The 21,060-nt window shown below is 35.0% G+C and overlaps 1 protein-coding gene across 1 annotated transcript; it reads left to right on the forward strand.

The window, feature by feature from the left end:
* Positions 1-396: 396 nt before the first annotated feature.
* On the forward strand, positions 397-20,832 carry LOC104518020 (polycomb protein SUZ12; the record flags this gene model as incomplete). The annotated part of the gene is given in 13 exon segments (XM_029086881.1): positions 397-443; positions 558-622; positions 5,390-5,458; positions 8,238-8,287; positions 11,148-11,233; positions 12,201-12,245; positions 12,677-12,908; positions 13,683-13,785; positions 14,572-14,677; positions 15,735-15,912; positions 19,209-19,300; positions 19,756-19,899; positions 20,671-20,832. Coding segments are annotated over 13 exon segments (1,379 nt in total), but the record flags the coding sequence as incomplete, so codon positions are not given.
* Positions 20,833-21,060: the final 228 nt, after the last annotated feature.

The raw sequence follows: 21,060 nt of genomic DNA on the forward strand, positions 1-21,060 counted from the left end.
TGCACTGTTTTGGTGTCATTTCAGATCATGAAGAAAACTTACCTATTCAGTAATAGGTTGTAATATGCTGAGATGTATTTTCTGCCCTTTGAAGATATAAAGCCTGTAAGAAACCTATTTTGTGGAGAGCAAGAGCAGACATAGCTGAGCTGTGACTACTGATTTATGGGAACTTAAACAAGGAGTTGCTTTGTGTTATACAGTAGATGGAGTAACCTTTAACTTGTTAACTTGAGTTATTTGGACATTGTGATGCTTCACTTAAACAATTACTTTCGTGATAATTGTTTAAAAATATCAACAAGCTAAATTAGATCCTTTTTTATCATTGTAAGACTCTCTCTCTCTCTCTGGAGGTATAAGGTATATTGGATAACATGTGTTTCTTTTTCTTAGAACCAACACAGATATACAGATTTCTACGTACCCGGAATCTAATAGCAGTGAGTAATTGGTCTTTATCACTCCTTTACTTTGGAGTTTACTAGGAAACTAAAATTTACTAGGAAATTTTAATTAAAGCATAACTCTTTTTTTTTTTTTTTTTTTTCCTGCAGCCAATAATTTTGCACAGAACTCTCACTTACATGTCCCACAGAAACTCCCGAACAAATATCAAAAGGTAAAATTGTTTTTTGAAAAGTAATCCTAAAATGTTATTCAAGTAAAGTCTAAAAAAATAGTGGGGCAGGTGACCTCCTCTTTTCTCTTTTTGAATAACTTAAAAAAGAAAAAGGCAAAAACCACTTCAAACTTGATTTCTGAGAACTAAGAATTTTTCTGCAATGTTAAAAGTGTGTATGACTTTATGCTTATGACTTCTTTTGAAACTGGGAGTACTCAAATGTGGATAACTATCCGCAGAATCCTAATTCTCCCACATTTGTTTTCTGTTTTGGGGAAAAAATTCTTAAAAAACAAAGGAAACTGAGTAAGATCTGAGCTCTTGTAATCAGTGGCGCTTGATCATCGTAATGTGAAACAGTTTAAACTGTAACCTAACTGCTTATTTAAAAAAACAAACACAAAACTACTGGTTTTGTTAATTAGTCTTGGAAGGATCCACTAATTCTTTCTGTAATTATTTTAAAAGCTGAAAAACGAAGGAGGTCAGTTTATAGCATTTTACAGAGAGTCCAGCAAACACTTCAAATAGGTTGCTTTGAACTGGATACATCTGAGAAATGGGCTTCAGTTTTGACATTGAAAAATAGTCATTCCTGTCATGTGAGGTGCTACAGCTGCATGTCAGTAGACTTTAAAATATATAAATACTGCGGAGTGAAAAGTGCAGTGTACATTATTTATTAGCAGGATTGCAAAGTCCTTCCAGTTACTTCCCCCTCACTGAAAATTGTTACACTTTGGATTTTTGTGTAGCCTGAACACTTATTTTAAAATAATATTTTAACAGTAAAGTTCTTATCACTTGGAAACAGTTGCTGTGGGACTGAAATACTTAATCATGAACGCTTAAGGAATAGCAATAAAATCTGATTGTGCAGACAATTCTAATTCGAGCTGTATTTGTATCTGAGGAAGGTAATATTTGAATGATCTGTTGAGCAATAGAATTTGCACACTTTTATTTAAATTAAAGAAGATACATTTGTCATTCTCAGATCTCCTGGATATTGTTTACTGTTCTTGCCATTAGCTTTAATGCTCCAATGTAACTTTCTTAAAACTGAATCTGTAACATACAACTTTTGGTACTTAAGACAGGTAATGATCAGATTTTTTTTTCCCCCCCAAACATGAAGTTGCTGCTTACTTTTTTTTTTTTAACAAAAGTTACTGAAGTTAATTGTTTGCTATTTTAAAATAGGGCAGAGCCAAACTTTAAGAAATAATGTTCAGAGTGTTTCAGTTTTCTTTTTTAACTAAAGTTATGCAACAGGAAGTTCTTGCTTATAACTTAGACACATTTCAATCAATCACAAGTTAAAATGTTCTTTTACCTGAATCTGTTTCTTTGGTTATCTGCTGTAAGTTGCTGAGAAACAAGAAATGATACTTTGCATGTACGTTGTGTTGTCCGCTGTTTCAAATTCGAGTTCAAATTCAGCTGCACAAGCAATGCTTAGTTTCTCTTTGAAACATACTGTTTTCTATTTGTTCTTTTAACACTTTGTTTTAGAACTGTGATTTTCTAATGTGTGTCTTAATAACAGATAGCTTAATAGCCTTTCAGTCACTAGTTTTCTGACAGTACTGGTTTATTGAAATAATTCTGGTAATTATGTCTAGGAAGATTAAGTAAAACATTTCAGTATGTTTTCTTTATAAAAACACAATCATGCAACAGAAGTGAGCCAAGGGGGGGAAAAACAGAAAATACTTGTGAAGAAGTGCATTCTTTTCCCCTGGGTCCCCCTCTCCTGCTTTTCCATGCTTTGTTAGTGCTGTGGTCCTTCTCTTTCAGCCTAGTTAAAACCATAGAAGTTGTAGTTTAAAGGTAGTTTGGCCTACTTAGATGTAATGGCAAAACTGAGAGACTGTGGCAAAACAGTCTGAACTGAACTTGCAGAGGAGGTTAGTGGGAGAATTGTTGCTCATCTGTGCTGGTAAACACTTCAAAAATGCACACAAGACCTTAGTTGCCATTCTTCATTCAATAGATATGGTTAAGGTAGATGATCCTGTTATTCTGGTGAAAAGGGGACTTGAAAAGAGGAAAAATATCTGAACTAGAATAGAATATCTTCCTGAGCCTTATATTAAGAAAAAGTTATGTATCTAGCTTCAGTATAGTAAAAAAGCCAGTAGAGTTCTCTTTGCCAAGAAGTATCTTTTGGAACTGCATCATGTGGACCATGACTATATACGTATATTTGTTCATTCCCCTAGAATGTCTTAATTCTGCTATTTTGAAATTGCTGATCATTGTTTTGATTGCCATTTCACTAAACAGTATCATATGTAAAACACAAAGAAGTTATCTCTGAATTTCTAGAACTTACCTGTCACAATAGTAATTAGAGCTCCACATCTTTTATCTCTAGCTCTATGGTAGTCTGAGAAAAATGCCAGACAAATTTATCACTTGGAGGTAGGGAAGTAAAACTGCATTTTTACCAAGAAATTACCATTTATATTGGTCTGTATGTTTAATACTGAGAAGGTGTTTATAAAGACCAGAATGCTTAGAGCATAGAAAGATGTTAATAGGCAATAAGTTAATGGGCATGTGTCGGGCTAAAAAAGTATTGAAGTTGCTGCTTATCATTGGAGGGGTAATACAGTGGGTCAAGTGATGCTTCATGGAGAACTGAAATGGGCTTTCTGCCTGTGGGTCTTGTCTTCAGGTGTCACTATATTATTAAATGATGGCATTGGAAAGAAGTTACTAACTTAAGAAAGTTGCTTCCCGTACAATATTTGGATAAAGGAATAATTTTTTACTTATTGACAGAGTAATGACGTGCTGTGATGTGACTTACTTTGTTGATTATTACTGTGCTTGACTGGAGTAAGAGTGGGTGGAGAAAGGAATGCGCAAGATGCACATACAGCATGAGTAAATGCTGTCTTGAAATCCTGGATGTTAAGGGTGATTATTACAAAAACTTAATTTTGTCTGTTTTGGATGGGAACATGGTAACATAAAACCAGTAATTCATTGTAAAAGTGTTTCTGTATTTTTTTTTTTTATGTTCTTACAAGTTAACTTCAACAATTTTGATTTAATGGGGGTTTTTTAGTAGGTGGTTTTGTTTTTTCTGAAAGATTTTTAGTTTTAGTTAGTTTTAACTAACCTGAGTTTGACATTAGGAAAGGTTGCGTCATTGTTCTTTCTAGATCAGTAACGCTCACAAGCTGTGTCAGATATTAGTATATTTTATGAAAGATTGTTAAACTTTCCCCCATTCCTGAAACATGTTTGTCTCTAAGCTGGTTTCTGACTCATAATCTGATCATGACACAACTTTGCTCTAGAGCTGTTTTAAGCAGTTCTTTAGTTTGAAGACAGCCTTCTGAAGAGAAGTGTACCACTTGCTGTTGTGCAGAACAGTGGCTTATTTTGATGAGCTTGGGCAAAGTGCACGCAAGGACTTCTTTACCTTTCTGAAACTTTCAGCAAATTCCTCTGTTATTAACATCTATTGCTTTAAAGCTGAGCATTGTAATGTTCATTTTAATAATCCCATGTTTTAGTGTAGGTGAGTCAGTTCTTGAATCTGTCATCTGTGTGAACGTTAGGCTGAGGAGAGCTTTGAATCAGTGATTGTTTACTACACAAATCATAGTTATTTTTCTCATTATCTGCCTGCAGCCATGTACTTGTGTAGTGTTTCTTGTCCAGTATTGCTATTTAGTCACCATGTGATTTGTAACTAAATCATCCAGATGCATTACATGCTGAATGTAGACAATGTGTGACATCATGTCCCTTCAGTCAAGATATTTCTGTCGACGGTGCTTCCCACTTCCCCAGAGCATGTCATCGTTCTTCTCCCCACAAGAAATCAGTATTTGGCAATATCTTGTGTTCTTATTTCATTTTTCTGAGGTATCAATGTAAAGGAAGGATGTCCTCACAGCTCTGGCATTGTCACTCTAGTTGATTTCAGTTTTGTTGGCATCTAGGTCCGAGCGTTAATTTTTCTTTATAGAAAAATTCAAAGACAGTTCTGGAAACTATTGAATAACTTCTGTTCATGAGTGAACTTTAAATTAAATTGTATGTATGGTAGAACAGGATGAACGTATGAGCATGAACAGACTGACGTCAGAATTACAGAGAGAAGTGATTTGAAGTGATTATTCTCCATCACATTGTTGTCATTGGTTGGTGTTGTCATCCTGTTTCCTGTGAGCGTGCTCTAGAAGTAGTGTCAGAATTGATTGTTCTTTGTCCATTTAACATACCTTTGTGGAGAAAGAAGAGGGGTTTTTTGTAATTAGGTTTTTTAATTGTTTTGCCAGAGAAGGGTTTATGTTTTTCAGTATTATGATCAAGATTAAAATAGCAATGACTGAAGAGCTGACACATAAGTTCCTAGTAGGTATAGGTGTCACTAAAGCAGGAAGGTTTTCTTTGACCAGAGCTGGAATATGGTTAAGACACATTCATTGCAAAGTTTGAATATGATGCTGTTAAATGACAGTTCTGATGAGCAGTAGGATTATTTCTGAAAGGTCTGTGTCTAATTCTGTGTATTATTTTGATACTGCTTGAGAAGCTGTGTGCAGTTGTGTACGCACAAGTGTGCTACTAGGCCTGAAAAGGTATAAAAAGGTGCTTTCTGAACAGAAGGCTGAAATTATCAATATAGACAGTTTTAGACTGAAAATTAAGTCAAAGTTTAGGTTTAATAATTTTTCTTGTTACATACTATGGGAATAGTGGCTATGTGAAACTATTCTTTCTGCTTTTTCTTCACAGGAAAACATTCAAAGTAGATGACATGTTATCAAAAGTAGAGAAAATGAAGGGAGAACAAGAATCTCACAGGTACTGTCCTGCATGTGTATTTATGTGTATGTACAAATGAGCACATGCATGTGCTAAATCAAAAGGCTTTTTGATTGATAAAATTAACGTGATAAAGTGTAATTATTAGCAGCAGGGTACTTACTGTTTGAAATGTTGCTTCCAAAATCTTAAAATGAGTGTGTGTGTTAAGTGTGCCGGTCAGGTAAAAACTTGGAGAAAAGCAATGTCAGGATGAACTTTAAAATATTTATTATGCCATTTCTTGAAATGTGTATCGAAGCCTCAAATAGGTATTTGCCCTGACTTCTTTTTTGGTACTATGAAGTTGTACTACTTGGGGTTTTTTTTGGTTGTATACTTGATATTTTTAACCTTTGGTTGATAGTGATGTAAAAAAAAAAAACCCCAAACCACTTAAATGCAAAACGTGAAAACAAAACAAAAAACCCTGAAACTTAACAGTATTAAAAAGATCTTACTGATTAGAGTAACTAGTTATAAAATGTTTTCCTTAAAGGCTGCAAAACTTAAAATTTTCCCCTCAGATTTTCTTGTGAGAAATATTGCATAGTCTGAGATTTTTTTTGTGGTCTGACCCCACATCGATCTCATATCGAACCATTGCATAGTTCTATCCAAATAAGTGTTTCCCCTTTAACAAATAGATAATTTCAAGTCTTAATTCCGTATGGAATTGTTACTTTTGAGGGGTGGGGGCTTACTCTGTGAATTCTAATTGTGAAATGGTAATTAACTTTATTGTAGTGTAGTTGTTGGCTGCATCATGTCAGGTGGTTTTTTTTCCACGGGAGTTTACTTTAAACTATATAACACACTTAAATGTCAGATAAAACTCATATTTTACCAGGACTTACTAGTCTGCTTCAGGAAAAAAATACTGAACTCTTGCTGACCTTGCCATATTGTATTTGGTGAAAGTCAAAGTTCAGCAGAGATGTGAAACTTGTGACTGATGCTTTTTAGTTGATTTTCATCCCAGCCTGTTTTTATAATGATGACAAAAAGAAAGCACAGCAAATACACCTGGACTGTTGTTTCTTGACAGGTTTCCTAGTGCTGAAATAAAATGGTATAAAAAGCTTATTCACTGAGAAGTGATGTAGCATACAATGTGTTTGTGATATTTGAGTGTGATAAATGATGACCATAACTTTTTAAAATTATATTCCTTATGTATGAATTAAATGCCAAAGCTTTTTGTGAAAGTATGTATGATGGAAATTAACCGATCCATTGTAAGACTTCCAGAATAATTTTGTTCTAATCTATATGATTCAGTCAGAGATCCTGTCTTTGTGTTCCTTTTTTGGTAGAAAGACTGTAGATAATTTGCCAAAACCTTTCTATTTAATGTAGCGGTAGATCATGAAATGCAAAGCATTCTGGAAATTTTAAAACAAAACCAGACGTTTTAAAGACTAACCTAAGTTGCTGGAATGTGTGAAGACCTGTTGGGATGGTTTTTTTTGTGGTGTGTGTTTGTTTGCTTGGTTTTTAAGCAGGTGTTCTTTTTCCATAATGTTTACAAATAATTAGCCTACTTCAGGGGCAGCCATGCTAGATATAATTTATTCTGAAACAGAGTTACAGATTTTGTGTTCTAAGAGGTTTTATAGATTTACTGTATATTATTTTTCTTAATTATCTTTTGCTCCATATGTTGTAGATACTTGCTAGGTAAATATTCTCTTTTTTTTAAGAGTAAGGATCTTGTTGAAACAAAATAGTCAGAATATTGATTTGTGTGTGTTGGGTTTTGTGCTTTCAAAACTGTAAAAAAAATTACTTTAGTCTAGAACTGTTCTGGAAAAGCGACGTGGATGAATGATGCAGGTTGGTGTAGATGCAGGCTTTTGAATGCTCAAGCTGTTGGGCACTTTCACTGATCATCTCAGTGAATCATCATCTTGGTGATCATCTCTCGGGAATGTTTGTTTCTAAAAAGAGGCGTTGAATGTCAGGTTGTGTCTTCCTGAGGAATCAGTGCAAGTGCTCAAAACTGTATCTGGTGTTCTAGTGTGTCAGATGATATTTTGTTCAATACTATGTACTTCAGAAATACTAAGTGTTTTTGAGACCTATTTTAATCTATATTTATGAATACTTGCTTTTAGCTGAAATGTATTCCGAATTTAACAATTTGAAGTAAAATGGGTCTATAGTCAGCAGAATAGTCTAGGCTGTGAACTGCAACGCTGTGAAACAAAACAGATGCAATTATTGTTTTAATTGCATATCTTATAGCTGATATGGACTTGATGTGATGAGTAATCTTTATTTCTAAGGCTGTAGCTTCCCTGTTTTAAAGATTCTGCTTACCAAACTTAAAATACTTGTTTAAAAAAAAAAAAAAAAGAAAATTCAATACCAAGTGCGTGGTTCAGGCTGAAGTTCTAGACAACTTTCAGCAAAACTCATCTCTGTTGATGCTGAAGGTCCAGGAAATGTTTGCCTGCCTGTGAAGGCAAGCTCTGTTGCAGACAATACCCTTCCACTGGAGTGTTTAAACCTCTGATTTTTATTTCTTTTTTTTTTTTTTTTTAATGTATCAGGTAATAGATTTGATTACAGAGAGAACTAGTTGTAAAGAGAAAACTGTTCTGCAGCTTTGTGTCGGTTGCAGCTGCTGCGTCCAGGCAGTTTCCAGGTTTGAAAGACAGACCAGTTAATGATAGTTCTGGCTCTTGTGTAGGCCTGTCCTGAACATCAGGGAATGGAGTGGCTGCTGGGAGAAGAAATTACTTGTTCTAACTTTTCCTTTCTTTTTTCTGTTTAGCTTGTCTGCTCATTTGCAACTTACGTTTACTGGGTTCTTCCATAAAAATGGTATGTTTGCTAATTCATTCATTATACTGTTAATTTGTATAGCACCTTTGAAATCAGTTTAGATCTGTGAGAGGAATATTGGAATATTTTGAATCTCTGCTGTTTGGATGCAGATTTTAATTTATTTAAGCTCAGATTGTCCCATTAGTTACAATACTTTCAATAGCACTTTAAATATGTTGTGGTGAAATTGTAATGCTAATTAGGGGTTTTAGTTAAAACAGTGATTTTGAGAAATACTTCAAGTCATCATCATTTCAAACTGAAACAGACCTTGAAAAGTTCCTGAAGAAAGTGATTTTATGGGAGTGTGTCTTTGGGGTATTTGAAATAGCTTTAAAAAAAACTTGAGTGTTTTTAAACACTCAAAAGATTCAGTGTTTTTTAATTTGAAATGGAAGTGTAAGAATAAGTTTTATCAAGTAATTCTAGAAATGAGGCAAAGGCCACGTCAGCAGTTATAAAAGCAATGGAAATCACGTTTTCGTGACCTGCAGTCGTTCTGTTGTGTCTTTTATGCACATAAGGCTTTACTTCTCAAAATTACAATATTGGCCTTCCCAGACCAGATGAAGGGTTCTGTTCCTTTAAGGAAAGCAGAAGTGGCATGCTTTGTGCTGTACAGGCATGGGTGAGCTCACACTGTCTTTTTACTTCCCTGGAAAAAAAAAAAACAAAGCCTGTTTATCTCTGAAAATTAAGTGGTGTTTCTAATTTTTCAGTTAAAAATATTCTGAATGGCACCGTAGTCTTCAGTTGTAAAAGCCAATACAATTCATGTAACAGGTTTTGTACGGTTTTTTGGAAATTGTTATATTCCCTCAAGGTGTCTTAGGCTTAACCAGATCTATTCAGTAGGATGTTTGAAAGTTAAAGTTTCAAATGTCTAGATTTCAGAATCGCTTCATTATTAAACTGTAATACTATTCTGAGCAAGTTCTTCAAATCTGTAGATTAGGAACATGCTGCTTCTGGAACTTCAGAATATTGCTGATCTCAATGGATAGTGTTCATCTTATTTCTGCTCTCAGGAACTTTGTGTTGTATGTTGCTTTCAGCATTTAAGCTGGGAAACCAGAGACTTTTGGGGCAGCTAGTGATAAGAATGGAGAAGTGTGGAATAAAGGTGGAGGAAAGGGTTTGCTGGTGTGTCTTAAATTCACATATGTAACTTCAAAATCTGATCCTTCCAGGACAGTGTGTAGTAGTAAACCTCATGTGTGGAATTTAAAATACCTGGTGGATGGGATAGTTATTCCATAGACTTTGCTGACAGACCTTCCTTTTCTTACTGCTTTTCTCTTACGGTTGGTGGGCTTACACAGACATGGGCTGTAGTAGTTGTTTCAATATGGTAATATATTTGATGACATTCTGTATCTTTTTGAACGTTTAGACTGAATGTGATTCTGCTGTTAACAATAAAAAACTTTCACTTTGAGAGAGAGTACTTCTGTTGAGAGCCTGATGGTCATTTGTACAATAGAAAGGGATATCGGTAACAATAGTAATGTATACTATAGTGAATATTAAATATAGAAAGTATTTAAATGAATGAAGCTAGTGCAATTAATATGCTTATTTGTCTGGATAGAAAATATATTGGAAACCCTTGAAACTGAGAGTGTGGTGGAGTTTTGGTTGTGTCCCCTCCCCAAGTTTCTGTAAGAAGATTTCTAATATGATGTCCCCTCCACCCCAAGTTTCTGTAAGAAGATTTCTAATATGTTTCGTGTTTACAATTTAAAAAAAAAAAAATCCATTTGATTCATAAAACTGCTGGTGTCTCTAGATGAGTTACCACAACTCTCTCTCAAATTAAACATGTTAAGCTTGTTCAGTGTGGGTATAGTGTCAGGAGGAAAGCAAGTGAAGAGACATGGGTTTTGTCTTTATTATGCTAAAGCTTTGCTCTTTATATCTGATGAGCATAACAAAGTATTTAATTGAATGTCAGATTCTTTGTGACGTGGGCTAAGGTGAAGCCATTGTGCTTTTTAACCTAAGCCCATAATATTTGTAGGATTTTAAAAGAGCAGAAATAATTTGTAGATTCATTCGATTTTGGCTGATGATTGTTTTTCAGAATTTCTTTTACAGAAAGAAATTCTGTTTTTTAACCAGATATATAAACAAGTTTTATCTTTGTATTCTTTTTCCCTATGAGGGTGCGTTTCCAGATTAATGTAAATTCACATGATCAAGGATTCTTTTACTAGACAGTGAAATTTATTTTGTAAGGCACTTCTTAATTGGCATTGCTGATCACACTGCTGGTAATAGCTGTCTTGAAGATTCCAGGCTCTAGGAAATTTGTAGTGCAGAGACTGTGAAGCCAAGCCTTATTTTCTGAGACTTTTTCAGGTTCTTTCAAGAGTCTTTTAACAGCTATTCTGCATAGACTTAACCCTGCGTAATCGTTAAGGTTTTTTTTCTTCTGTTTTGTTTTCTTATCTGATAGCATCTGGGTCTTAAGTTTTGTTACAAATCAAATTCTAAGGTTGCAAACTGTAAAGAAAAAAAGAAATTATAGGAAATAATTTGACTTATCTTTACTTAGTGTATTCTGACTTCCTTAAATCTACCCATATCCTTTTTCTCTGCAATGCCAAAGGTAGCAACCTTACTCTTTTAAGTATTGGAGATCAACTATGCTTTTTAATCTGCTCCTATTGGAATAGTTAGGTAGGGTATGTTCTCAAGTGGGAATTTGCAGTAAGTTTGGGGAGAATTGAAACTTAGAATATGACTAAAGGTCTTTGAGCCTGGAAGTACCTGTGGTTAAAAAGTAACTACAGGTGGATTTACACCATTGAATAGACCTTCACTTTCTCAGAACTGAAAATATTTTTCTGTTTAGATAAGCCATCACAAAACTCGGAGAATGAACAAAATTCTGTAACCCTGGAAGTACTGCTTGTGAAAGTTTGCCACAAGAAACGAAAGGTAAAAACGATTTGACAAACTATTAATATATATCGAAGCAAAATGTTTCCCTAATTCTGGAACATCTAATTAACATTGCCATAGAGCAAGGTAATGGTGAAATGATGCTTTGGTTCAGATTAATTTAGTCTTGTAAGTTTCAGAACTAATCTGTTCAAGTTGTTTTCTATTGACTGGGTAAGGGATTCTTAAGAAGATATGTATATATGTGTGTGTGTGTGTATATATACATGGATTTTGCTCTGCTTTGTGGGAAATAACTGGAAGTTTTTTTTTAAAAATCAGCTTTGTTAATAGAATATAGCTTGGTTATAAGTCAGACTCACTCATTGTGAATTTTAGCCACCTCTTACTTCAATTTTTTTTGTATCACATCATTAAACTAGTGGTGTCCAGAGGCTTAAGTAAACCAGGCAATCACAAAATCATAAAGTAGTCTCTGCCTTTTAGAGTTTAGAAATAAAAAGGAACAAGTTGTAATTGTTTTGAATTCTCTAGTCATCTGCCAAGTCTTATCTCTTTCCTTGCTTTTTCTGTACCTGTTTTCTGCATTCATCATCTCCATTGTTGCAGATTTTAGCTACTATGAATCATAAACAATTTTCATCTTTTTTTTTTTTAGCTTTTTTTTTTTTTTTTTTTTTCTTGCTGTTTCAGCTATGTTTGTTTCACACCAGTTGGCAAATTATCTTCACAGCTATGGGAATATGGAAGGCTCAGTAATGCATGCTGTAATTTTTAACCAAAAAGGGAAAGATTTGCAGTCAGAACTTTGTATATTTTCCCTAAGAATGTTAAGGTGTTTTGACTTAGTTTTAAGAGTTAATATTGTTTCTAGCCAATTTTTGTAACTTGCTATAGTATGGATAAATATGAGAGAAGCAGGCAGTGCTGATGGTTATTTTAAATGTTTTGCTGCAAGTTTCATACTTAGGCCATCTTGCCTTGTTTTTCTAATACTACACAGTATTCAATGATCTATTTGAGAGATACTGAATATAATAAATCCTAGGTAAGTGGTTCTTTATCTCCCAGATAGGACAAAGTGCACTTTGTAATATTGGAAGGAGAAGATAGGAAGCCCTTGAAATATATATATATAACCAAAACATTTAATTTCTTTAGGTAAACAGAATTAAATTAGTATTAATGACTGTTCTACAATCTTTCTGAATGCCTCGTGTTAGTGTTAGTTTAATCACTTAGAGAAAGATGGCTGCTGCCAGAAGCGGTTATAAAATGCTAGTTTTATTTACACTTTCAAATATCTTTTTACATTTAAAACCTGATTCTAGATTTTTTTAAAATTTACATCTATTACAAGGCTTATTTTAAAAAAGATGACAGGACAAGTACAGTTCATAAATGATATAAATTTTAACACTTAATGTCTTTACTTTGTATTCTGAAAACCTAAACCTTAGCTTTCTTGTTTTCCTACAGGACGTCAGTTGTCCGATAAGACAGGTTCCTACAGGTAAAAAGCAGGTGCCTTTAAACCCTGACCTCAGCCAAATAAAACCAGGCAACTTCCCATCACTTGCAGTTTCCAGCAATGAGTTTGAACCAAGCAACAGCCATATGGTGAAGTCTTATTCATTGTTATTCAGAGTAACTCGCCCAGGAAGAAGAGAGTTTAATGGACTGATCAATGGTGAAACTAATGAAAACATTGGTAACTTCAATCTTTAAATATGCTTTTACAGGGTTTATCTTGTAGGCACGTATATGGTTGTCTTGATCTGCAGTGTAGGTCACACTCTGAGAAGGGCCAGTAATAGTGACTGGATTGGCTTTCATCTGTTTTCAGTCTTCTTCAAGATGGTACTAAAATACAGGTAGTAGCTAGAAACTGCTTCTGTGTTTATCTGAGTTTAACACCAAATTTACTAACATGTGAGGCAACACTCTTGAAGGGTGAATAATGTAAGAGAGCCCTGTGGTCACTGTGACTGTTATCAAACCTCCAGCAACACTGGTCGCTAGTGACTCAGCTGTTGGTGCTATTGTGGTCTCTCATCAAAACTAAAAGATTAGCCAATAAAGAAAAGTAACAAATTTTTAAAAGCTATTTTCTTAATCTTATCAAGACATTATATGTTATATCACAAATGTTACAGCCTTGGAGAGTGCATGTAGAATGAAAAACTTCCTTTCTCAATATTTTATAGCTACAAGAGGAGGAAGATCAAATCACAGATTCTTTATGCTGACACAGTAATATGACCAAACTATAAATTTATGGGAACATATCTAAAATATTGTTGCTGTTAACCTAAATGTTCCTTCCATTGCCATTGAGCTGTTCACTAAATACTGTGTCCTTTTCTGTTGTATGACACATCTGACATCATCAACAGCCAGTTATATTTTACGATTGCGTAGAAGCTGTTTGGTCTTTAAAATCTATGCTTATATAGTAATTGAATTCCATATTTCTTATGTACAGATGTCAATGAGGAGCTTCCAGCTAGAAGAAAAAGAAACTCTTCAAATCGTGAAGATGGAGAAAAGACATTTGTAGCACAAATGACTGTATTTGATAAAAACAGGTAATATTATTAAAAATAAATATTGTTTCTGTTAATCATTAGGAACTTATTTAATGTTAGATTTTAAAATATGTTCTTTATTTTATTTTTGCTTCTTCTGTGCTGTTCAGCAAGTGGCAACAAAATAAAACTATTGAAGTAGAAATCAGAATTTCTCAAGCCTCACTGAACAGACTGCTCCATAGGAGGAAGCAGGATGAGACAGGGAGGAAAGTGAAAATGCAGCATGTTGGTTTACATGTTTGAATTATCCATTCTAATCTATGTAAAATGGGGTTTTTTGTTTGCTTTTTGAGAACATCATACTTTGTATTTACTGTGTTTAAGTCCTCTTAAGGTTACATCTGGTATGGCTCTGATACAAAGGCAGGATTCTCTAGTTTTGGAGGTCTGATGAGATATCATACTGGTTTGCTAGAACAGAGTAGTTATTAATAAAGCAGAAATAAATAAGAGATTATTTGGAGGGGGTGTCATTAAGTTTGGTCTTTCTTTCTTCACAGGATGATTCCCATCATATTGTTAATACAAAACTAATACTAGCTTCCCTGCATCTCTTGGAATCGCTTGGATGGAGGCTTTTGCGTTCATGTTTGGCATGAGGCAGTTTTTTTTTGTTATGGATGGTGTTTACCTAAGATTCACACTCAGTTGCCAAATAAATATTTCTGAAAATCTGTCTTCAGTTTCACGGAGACATACTTCCTGTGAAACAAATTCTACATTTTAATAGGAAAACAATAAAAATGAGCTGCTTTACTCATAATACATACTTTATCTTGACAGGCGCTTGCAACTTCTGGATGGGGAATACGAAGTGGCCATGCAGGAAATGGAAGAGTGTCCCATTAGCAAGAAAAGAGCAACATGGGAAACAATACTTGATGGGAAGGTATGGATTGTTTTAGTGGCTGTCTTCACTTAAAATGGTCTGGATTAAGGTGGAACACAATTCAAAGTGTAGTCAGTGGCTGTTCCTCTGAAAATGGATTAAATTGAACAGGAAATAGTACTTCTCTTTCAAGATGTATGGACATAAGTTTTAATTTATCTCTATTTAGGAAAGCTTTGCTATACTAGATCATTAATACGATCAGATATTAACTGCTGTAGGTAGGGCAGCTGTCTCTTTCAATGACTTCTGGACTTATGTCTTATAAAATCAGGCAAATTAAATGTTTGTTATGGTAATAAATTCAAGTCAGACAAATCAAAAGGAAAAAAACTGCAGAAGCAGAATATTTTGGGGAAGGAAAGTAACCCAGAGCTTTCATAGGTGTGATCTTACACACCTTAAAGACTGATGAAATTTAGTGATGAAGGAAGAGGGTGTGTCAGTGTAGGCGAAAGCGGTGTACAGAGAGAAGCTGTTGACTGAGGTGAATCAGCGCTTGGTGATACAGTGAATGCAGTTGATTTTATACACTTACAGTCACACACTCCTCTGTCCTGGGAGAGTATAAGTTGTAAGGGACTGAGGAGAAGGATATAAAAATTCTAGATGGGTGCAAAGTAGGTGTGTATCAACATGATTATATAATTATGAAAAAAGCAGAGGTGATCCAAAGTATATAATAAAAATTTAGTTACAAGCTCTATTATCCTGTTCAGCCTTTACCTGGAATACTGCTTCTGATTCTGTTAAACTGTGTTCAAGAAAATGGAATTGAAATAGCTAGGAACAGCTTTTAGGAAGATCATGAGGAGATCCTCCACATGTAAATGTGCTTAAGAAAATATATATAAACTGCTATAACTTTGTTAAACTGCGAGGGGGATATGGTTGCTTTCTGTTGTTGGGAGAATGTGAGAGAGGTTTTTCATACTGGAAGTGCTACCCCAAAGAGAAAAAAAAATAGTTATGGCCAATGTGTAATCACCCAGATTTGATATGCACATTGTTTTCTGGTTTTGCAATGATTCTACTGTTTTTTTTATTCTCCCATCAGAGGTTGCCTCCATTTGAAACATTTTCTCAGGGACCTACACTTCAGTTTACTCTTCGTTGGACAGGAGACACAAATGATAAGTCTACAGCTCCTATAGCAAAGCCTCTTGCAACACGAAATTCTGAAAGCCTCCCTCAAGAAAACAAACCCAATTCTGTTAAACCTACTCAGACTATAGGTAAGCAAATTTTTGTTTTGCTGCTGAATAATCATTTGCTTAGTACTTCTGTGCTTCAGGGTTCCTGACTCACTGGTGCAGCTGCTTCAGGTAATCTTAAACATGAAAAAGCAAAAATGAATGGGCTTTGTTGTATCCTATTTTTTGTACAGTTGTTTGTTGGTTTTTTTTTTTAAGGTAAGTTAGAAAGCTAAAAATAGTGGGGTCTTTGAAGTCATGACAGTATTGAAGTGATTAGATACAATCCTCATAAATCCTGATGTGAAATAAATTGGAGGAAAATCTGTGAATAGGACTTCTAGGATTGTCTGTTTTGCTGTACTCATTTTAATTACTGTTCTATAAATATTTGGATTTATAGTATTAATAACTTCCCTTTTTTATGCTTTGTAGTGTAAATAGTTTTAAAAGGTGTCTATCAGATGATATATTTATCTCTTGGAAAATGTAGCTGCTACTGTGAAATGTGACACAACACCACAAAGGGATCTAGCTGTACAGCAGGTAGCATACTATTTGATTATAATAAAATCAAGGAATTAAGCATAATGTAGTTTTTACATTTTAAATACAATTTTGTTATTAATTCAGTTCTGTTGCTTAATTGCAATTTTGTTAATATGTTTCTGAAAACATGTTGTTTTCCTTGCTGTCCCAGAGCTTAGCTCAAAAAAGCTATTACTGAAATACTTTTTGACACTAGCTAGAAAAGGCATCTTTGAAATTACCATTGTGTCCTTTTTTTTTTTTTTTTTTTAAATAGCAGTTTCCTGTCTCAGGATCATATTTAACCTGAAACTCCACTTTGATTCTGAAGTAGCAGTGGAGGCTGGCCTAGATGCTATCTTTCTTTTGTCTTGCTCACAGTTATTTGTAACTTTGGCTTGGAATACTGTGTTGGCAGGTGAGGCCGAAGGACAGCTGGAAAACTTAAATTGTACAGAAGGCAACAGGCTGCTCCTGTTGTTTAAACACCTAAGAACATACCCAGACTTGACTGGCACCCAGTTAGCTTCAGTGTGATCAGTATTTCCAAGCTTGTAACGAGGTTGAGACTGTGGTTAAGGAAACTCCTAGGTCCCTATTATAGAAGTAATTATCTGGAGTGCAGTGGTTCTGTCTCCAGACTTAATCTCTGGGGTATGTAGCTAGGCACTGTTTGTGAGGAGTTGTCTTGCTTGGAGTTTTGGGGTTCATCAGAGAATTTGTGCAAAATAGTATTTCAGTCTGCATGTTGGAAATATAACTATGAGGTTTTGGAGCTGTAGTAGTGATTGCAAGGGAATGATTATTATGAAAAGAAAAAAACAAAACCAAAACCACACACACCCTCACCCCATCCCCCCCCAAACCAAAAAACCCCTGCTTTTCCAAATGTGCTTTTTATGCAGTTGTATTAATATATGTGTTGGGAAACTTGATGGGTCAACAATAGCTCGTCTCTGGTGAGACTTTCCAAGAGTAGCAATTCTTTTCACTACTTTTAGAGCTTTAGTGTGTAGTAATACAAAAGTTAGAGCAAGAAGAATTTCACTGCTACCTGTGCAGAAGCCACTGCCTAGAATAATCTCTAACATCCTCAGCCAACCTAGAGACATCTTTGTCTTTGGAAAGAGTATGAGAATATTTAAATAAGACTGATTCCTGTCTTCTGAACTGAATATTTTGCCTGAGCTAGGGATTGCAGAGGCTTAGGTTTCTTAAATAGGGATGAATGGCTGACACTTAATGCACACAAACATGAAGTTCCGATAGAAGAAAGGCAACAGAAGTGGGGAAGTACTCGAGCTTTTGCTGTAAAAGTTGTTCTTCTTTCTCTTTACTTCCTCCTACCAGACCTCCTTGTATTTTAGAGTTTCTTGGAGACCTATATTGTAATTTGTTAGTCAAGCTTTATGTTCAGACTTGAAAAAGAAATGGTGGTATGTTGACTAACTCTTGAAGGTGTTTACTACATAATAAATAGAGAGGCAATAGGGACATGGCAATGCTGCATTGCTAATGTACTGATAGAACTCATTTTTTCCTTGCATCAGAGAAGCTAAGTATTCCAGTAAATTAGTAAAGTTACAACAAGGGCCACCTTCCAGAATAGTACAGCAGTCCCAATACAGGAACACATCGTAGTGCGGTGCGCAGCATTGTAGGGTGTTGATGACAGTGGTGCTGCCTTCAGTCTCTGAATACCAAGCAAGGAGTGAAAATAGTAGGAAACCTCTATCAGTTAAAGGTTCTGATAGTAAAAGAAAAAGCTCCTGTGCATCTTTCCCAAGGGTTTATGAATTTAGTGTTGTCATTTTACTTTGGCATATTTCCCAAGGTAGACCAGTCGAATAAAGACATCAAAGACTTTCTAAATGTGGCAGCTTAAGTTTGCTTTAATTACAAAGTGCTCAAAGTAACTGAGCCATGGAATTCTGATTTCTCTGATGTGGTGCAGGCTGAAGTGTCAGGCTTCCTCTCTCTCATACAGAAAGAGAATGAAATTTCCCTTGTTCTCCAAAATATTAAATATTAAGTAAGTGCATCTTCTAAAAGATCTCAATATGTTAGTAGAGCTGGGACTTGTTTTGCCATCTTTTTCACCATTCAGAAGCAAGTAGGTGTCAGGGTTCTCCTGAGGGTAGGTTTATAAACCTGCTTAGATATGTGGGGTTTCTTGTTAATTGTATGGAATCGAATAATCTTACTGAGATTGAAATGTATGGAAGAGGCTCAGAGGCAACTGAGCAGTGCCATTACACACATTAACAGTAAGTGAGGGATAAAAGTTAGGGGTTAAAGTTTCAGTTAAATCTTTTGCTACTTGCATTTCATACTGTTTTATCTGTTGTGTGACTTGGGAAACTTCTGAAATTGAATTTAAGCAATGTATTTCCAATGCAGTCACCTGAAAGCAGTGTTTCTTTTTTATTTCCCAATCACACCTGCTTTTAGCTATACCTAAAGAATTCTCAATTTGCTTAAATGGAGTAAGGGAAATGTTCTGTTTTACTTGACAGTTTTTAAGTTCTCTGAAAGGTTCTCCAAAAATGGAGATAAATGTGGTGTTTAAAAGTGGTGGGTTTGCCTGTAGATTTGTGAAGAAGGTTGAGAATCAAGACCTCCTTGTTGCTGATAAGGAGGTCTTGATTCTCTACTTTCACAAGAATTGAAAGTGAAGAATTTTCACTTCTTTCTGAGAAGAAGCAGCAGCGTGCCCTTCTGAGAACTTCCATACTTGAGTAAGAAACAATGTCTTTTTTTTCCTTTTCAAAAAAGTAATGTATATCTATATGTGGGGGGGTTTTTTTCAGCTGTGAAAGAATCCTTACCAACAGACCTTCAGACAAGAAAAGAGAGAGATGTTTTAAATGAACCTCGACAAAAGTTGCGAATATTTTACCAGGTATTGAAAATTAGCATGAGAGAGGAAAAACCAGATTGTAAATGTTGCATGAAATTAAAATGTTCACTTCTCTTCTGAGTTGGGTGGAAATTTCCATTTGCCTTTTTAGTGGATGCCTTAAAGGGTCTCAGATTCATATATTAAAGACCATTCCACATATTTCTTCTTACAGGAAGTATTTTAGAAAACTAATCTTCCTGTGGGCACATCTGACATTCCAAAATACAAAGGACGTCTCTTGTTAGACATCTGGAGGAGAACAGGTGGTCTCCCTATGGGGAAAAAATTCTTGAAATACCAGTGTTTTGGTACGCTGAGCTGATGTAGCATTCCCAAGAACTTACTATTACTGTAGAGGTTTCCTGAAATTATGTCCAACTTTGATTTGGGGGTTGGGAGGTTAATGAATGAAACACATTTGATGCTAATACCACCTATTCCTTTGTTTGCATCAGTTCCTTTATAACAACAACACAAGACAGCAGACTGAAGCCCGAGATGACTTGCATTGCCCATGGTGCACACTGAACTGTCGGAAACTGTATAGTTTACTCAAACATCTTAAACTTTGCCACAGCAGATTTATTTTTAATTATGTTGTAAGTAGTCTTTTTGTAGTTCAGCACTATCAAACCCTGTACAGTCTGTCTCAGATATTACAGATGCATTGATTCTGTTGCTAGCCTGTTAAGTTGTAGGACTGTATCTACAGGTTAAATTCAGCTTCCTTTGAATGTTATATGAATGTTTGCAAGTTACGTGAGGGGGGGGAAATGTGGGTTTAATTTCTTTTTTTTCTTTTTTTTTTTCTTTTTTTTTTTAGCTGTTGCATTACTATATTCTTTTTACGTGATGTAGAAAGCAATGTAATCTGCATTTGGCTGGAAGTCTGTTGATGCTTTAGGAAGGTGGCAGACATTTAAAGACAGTATTATATTTACTTATGCTGTTAAGGACCTGTTCTTACCAATCTGACCTTAAAGAGAAGTTCTGTCCTATTTATTCAAAGATAGTGTAGTTTCCTATACCCACTACCCTGCTCAGATTATTATTCTGAAACTTCACTCAGCTGGTTAGAAATGTTCTAATTTCTAGAGTAAATTGATGGATGTTTTCCTTAATTTCATAATTAGTTTTATTCTGAGTGGTTTTATATAAAAGAGTAAAATGGTGCAGAGCAAGGAAGCTTTAGTGTAATTTGTTTCTAGAGGCGAGAAATTATTTGGATATTGTAAAAGGAAACTAGAGTTATGTCAAGTTATTGATAAGGTGATATTTAAGGTACTCGGAATTGGAAAGGTTACTTGTTTAAACCTTCTGTTGTATTGTCATTACTGTTTGCTAAGTATATTTGCAATTACCTGTTTCAGTATCATCCCAAAGGTGCTAGGATAGACGTGTCTATCAATGAGTGCTATGATGGCTCCTATGCAGGAAATCCCCAGGATATCCATCGTCAACCTGGATTTGCCTTCAGTCGCAATGGACCGGTCAAAAGAACTCCTATCACACACATACTTGTTTGCAGGTAGGGAGATGGAAAACAAAGTCTATCTGTATTTGTGTAATATAGCAGATGAACTGGATTTGTGAAACCTAGGGATTTGTAAATCTGTAGGTGCACGTAAACAGTCTTAAATTTCACTATCATTAAAATACAGTGGTTTATGACTAAATAAAATGTTATTGAAGGATGATAACTTCACCTGTGATTTTTCTGCATCTTTTCATGGTGGCTAGATGATGGCAAAGCAGTGGAT

Source organism: Antrostomus carolinensis, unplaced genomic scaffold (assembly GCF_000700745.2).
Source record: "Antrostomus carolinensis isolate BGI_N321 unplaced genomic scaffold, ASM70074v2 scaffold31499, whole genome shotgun sequence".
In the NCBI taxonomy this organism is placed as follows: domain Eukaryota; kingdom Metazoa; phylum Chordata; class Aves; order Caprimulgiformes; family Caprimulgidae; genus Antrostomus; species Antrostomus carolinensis.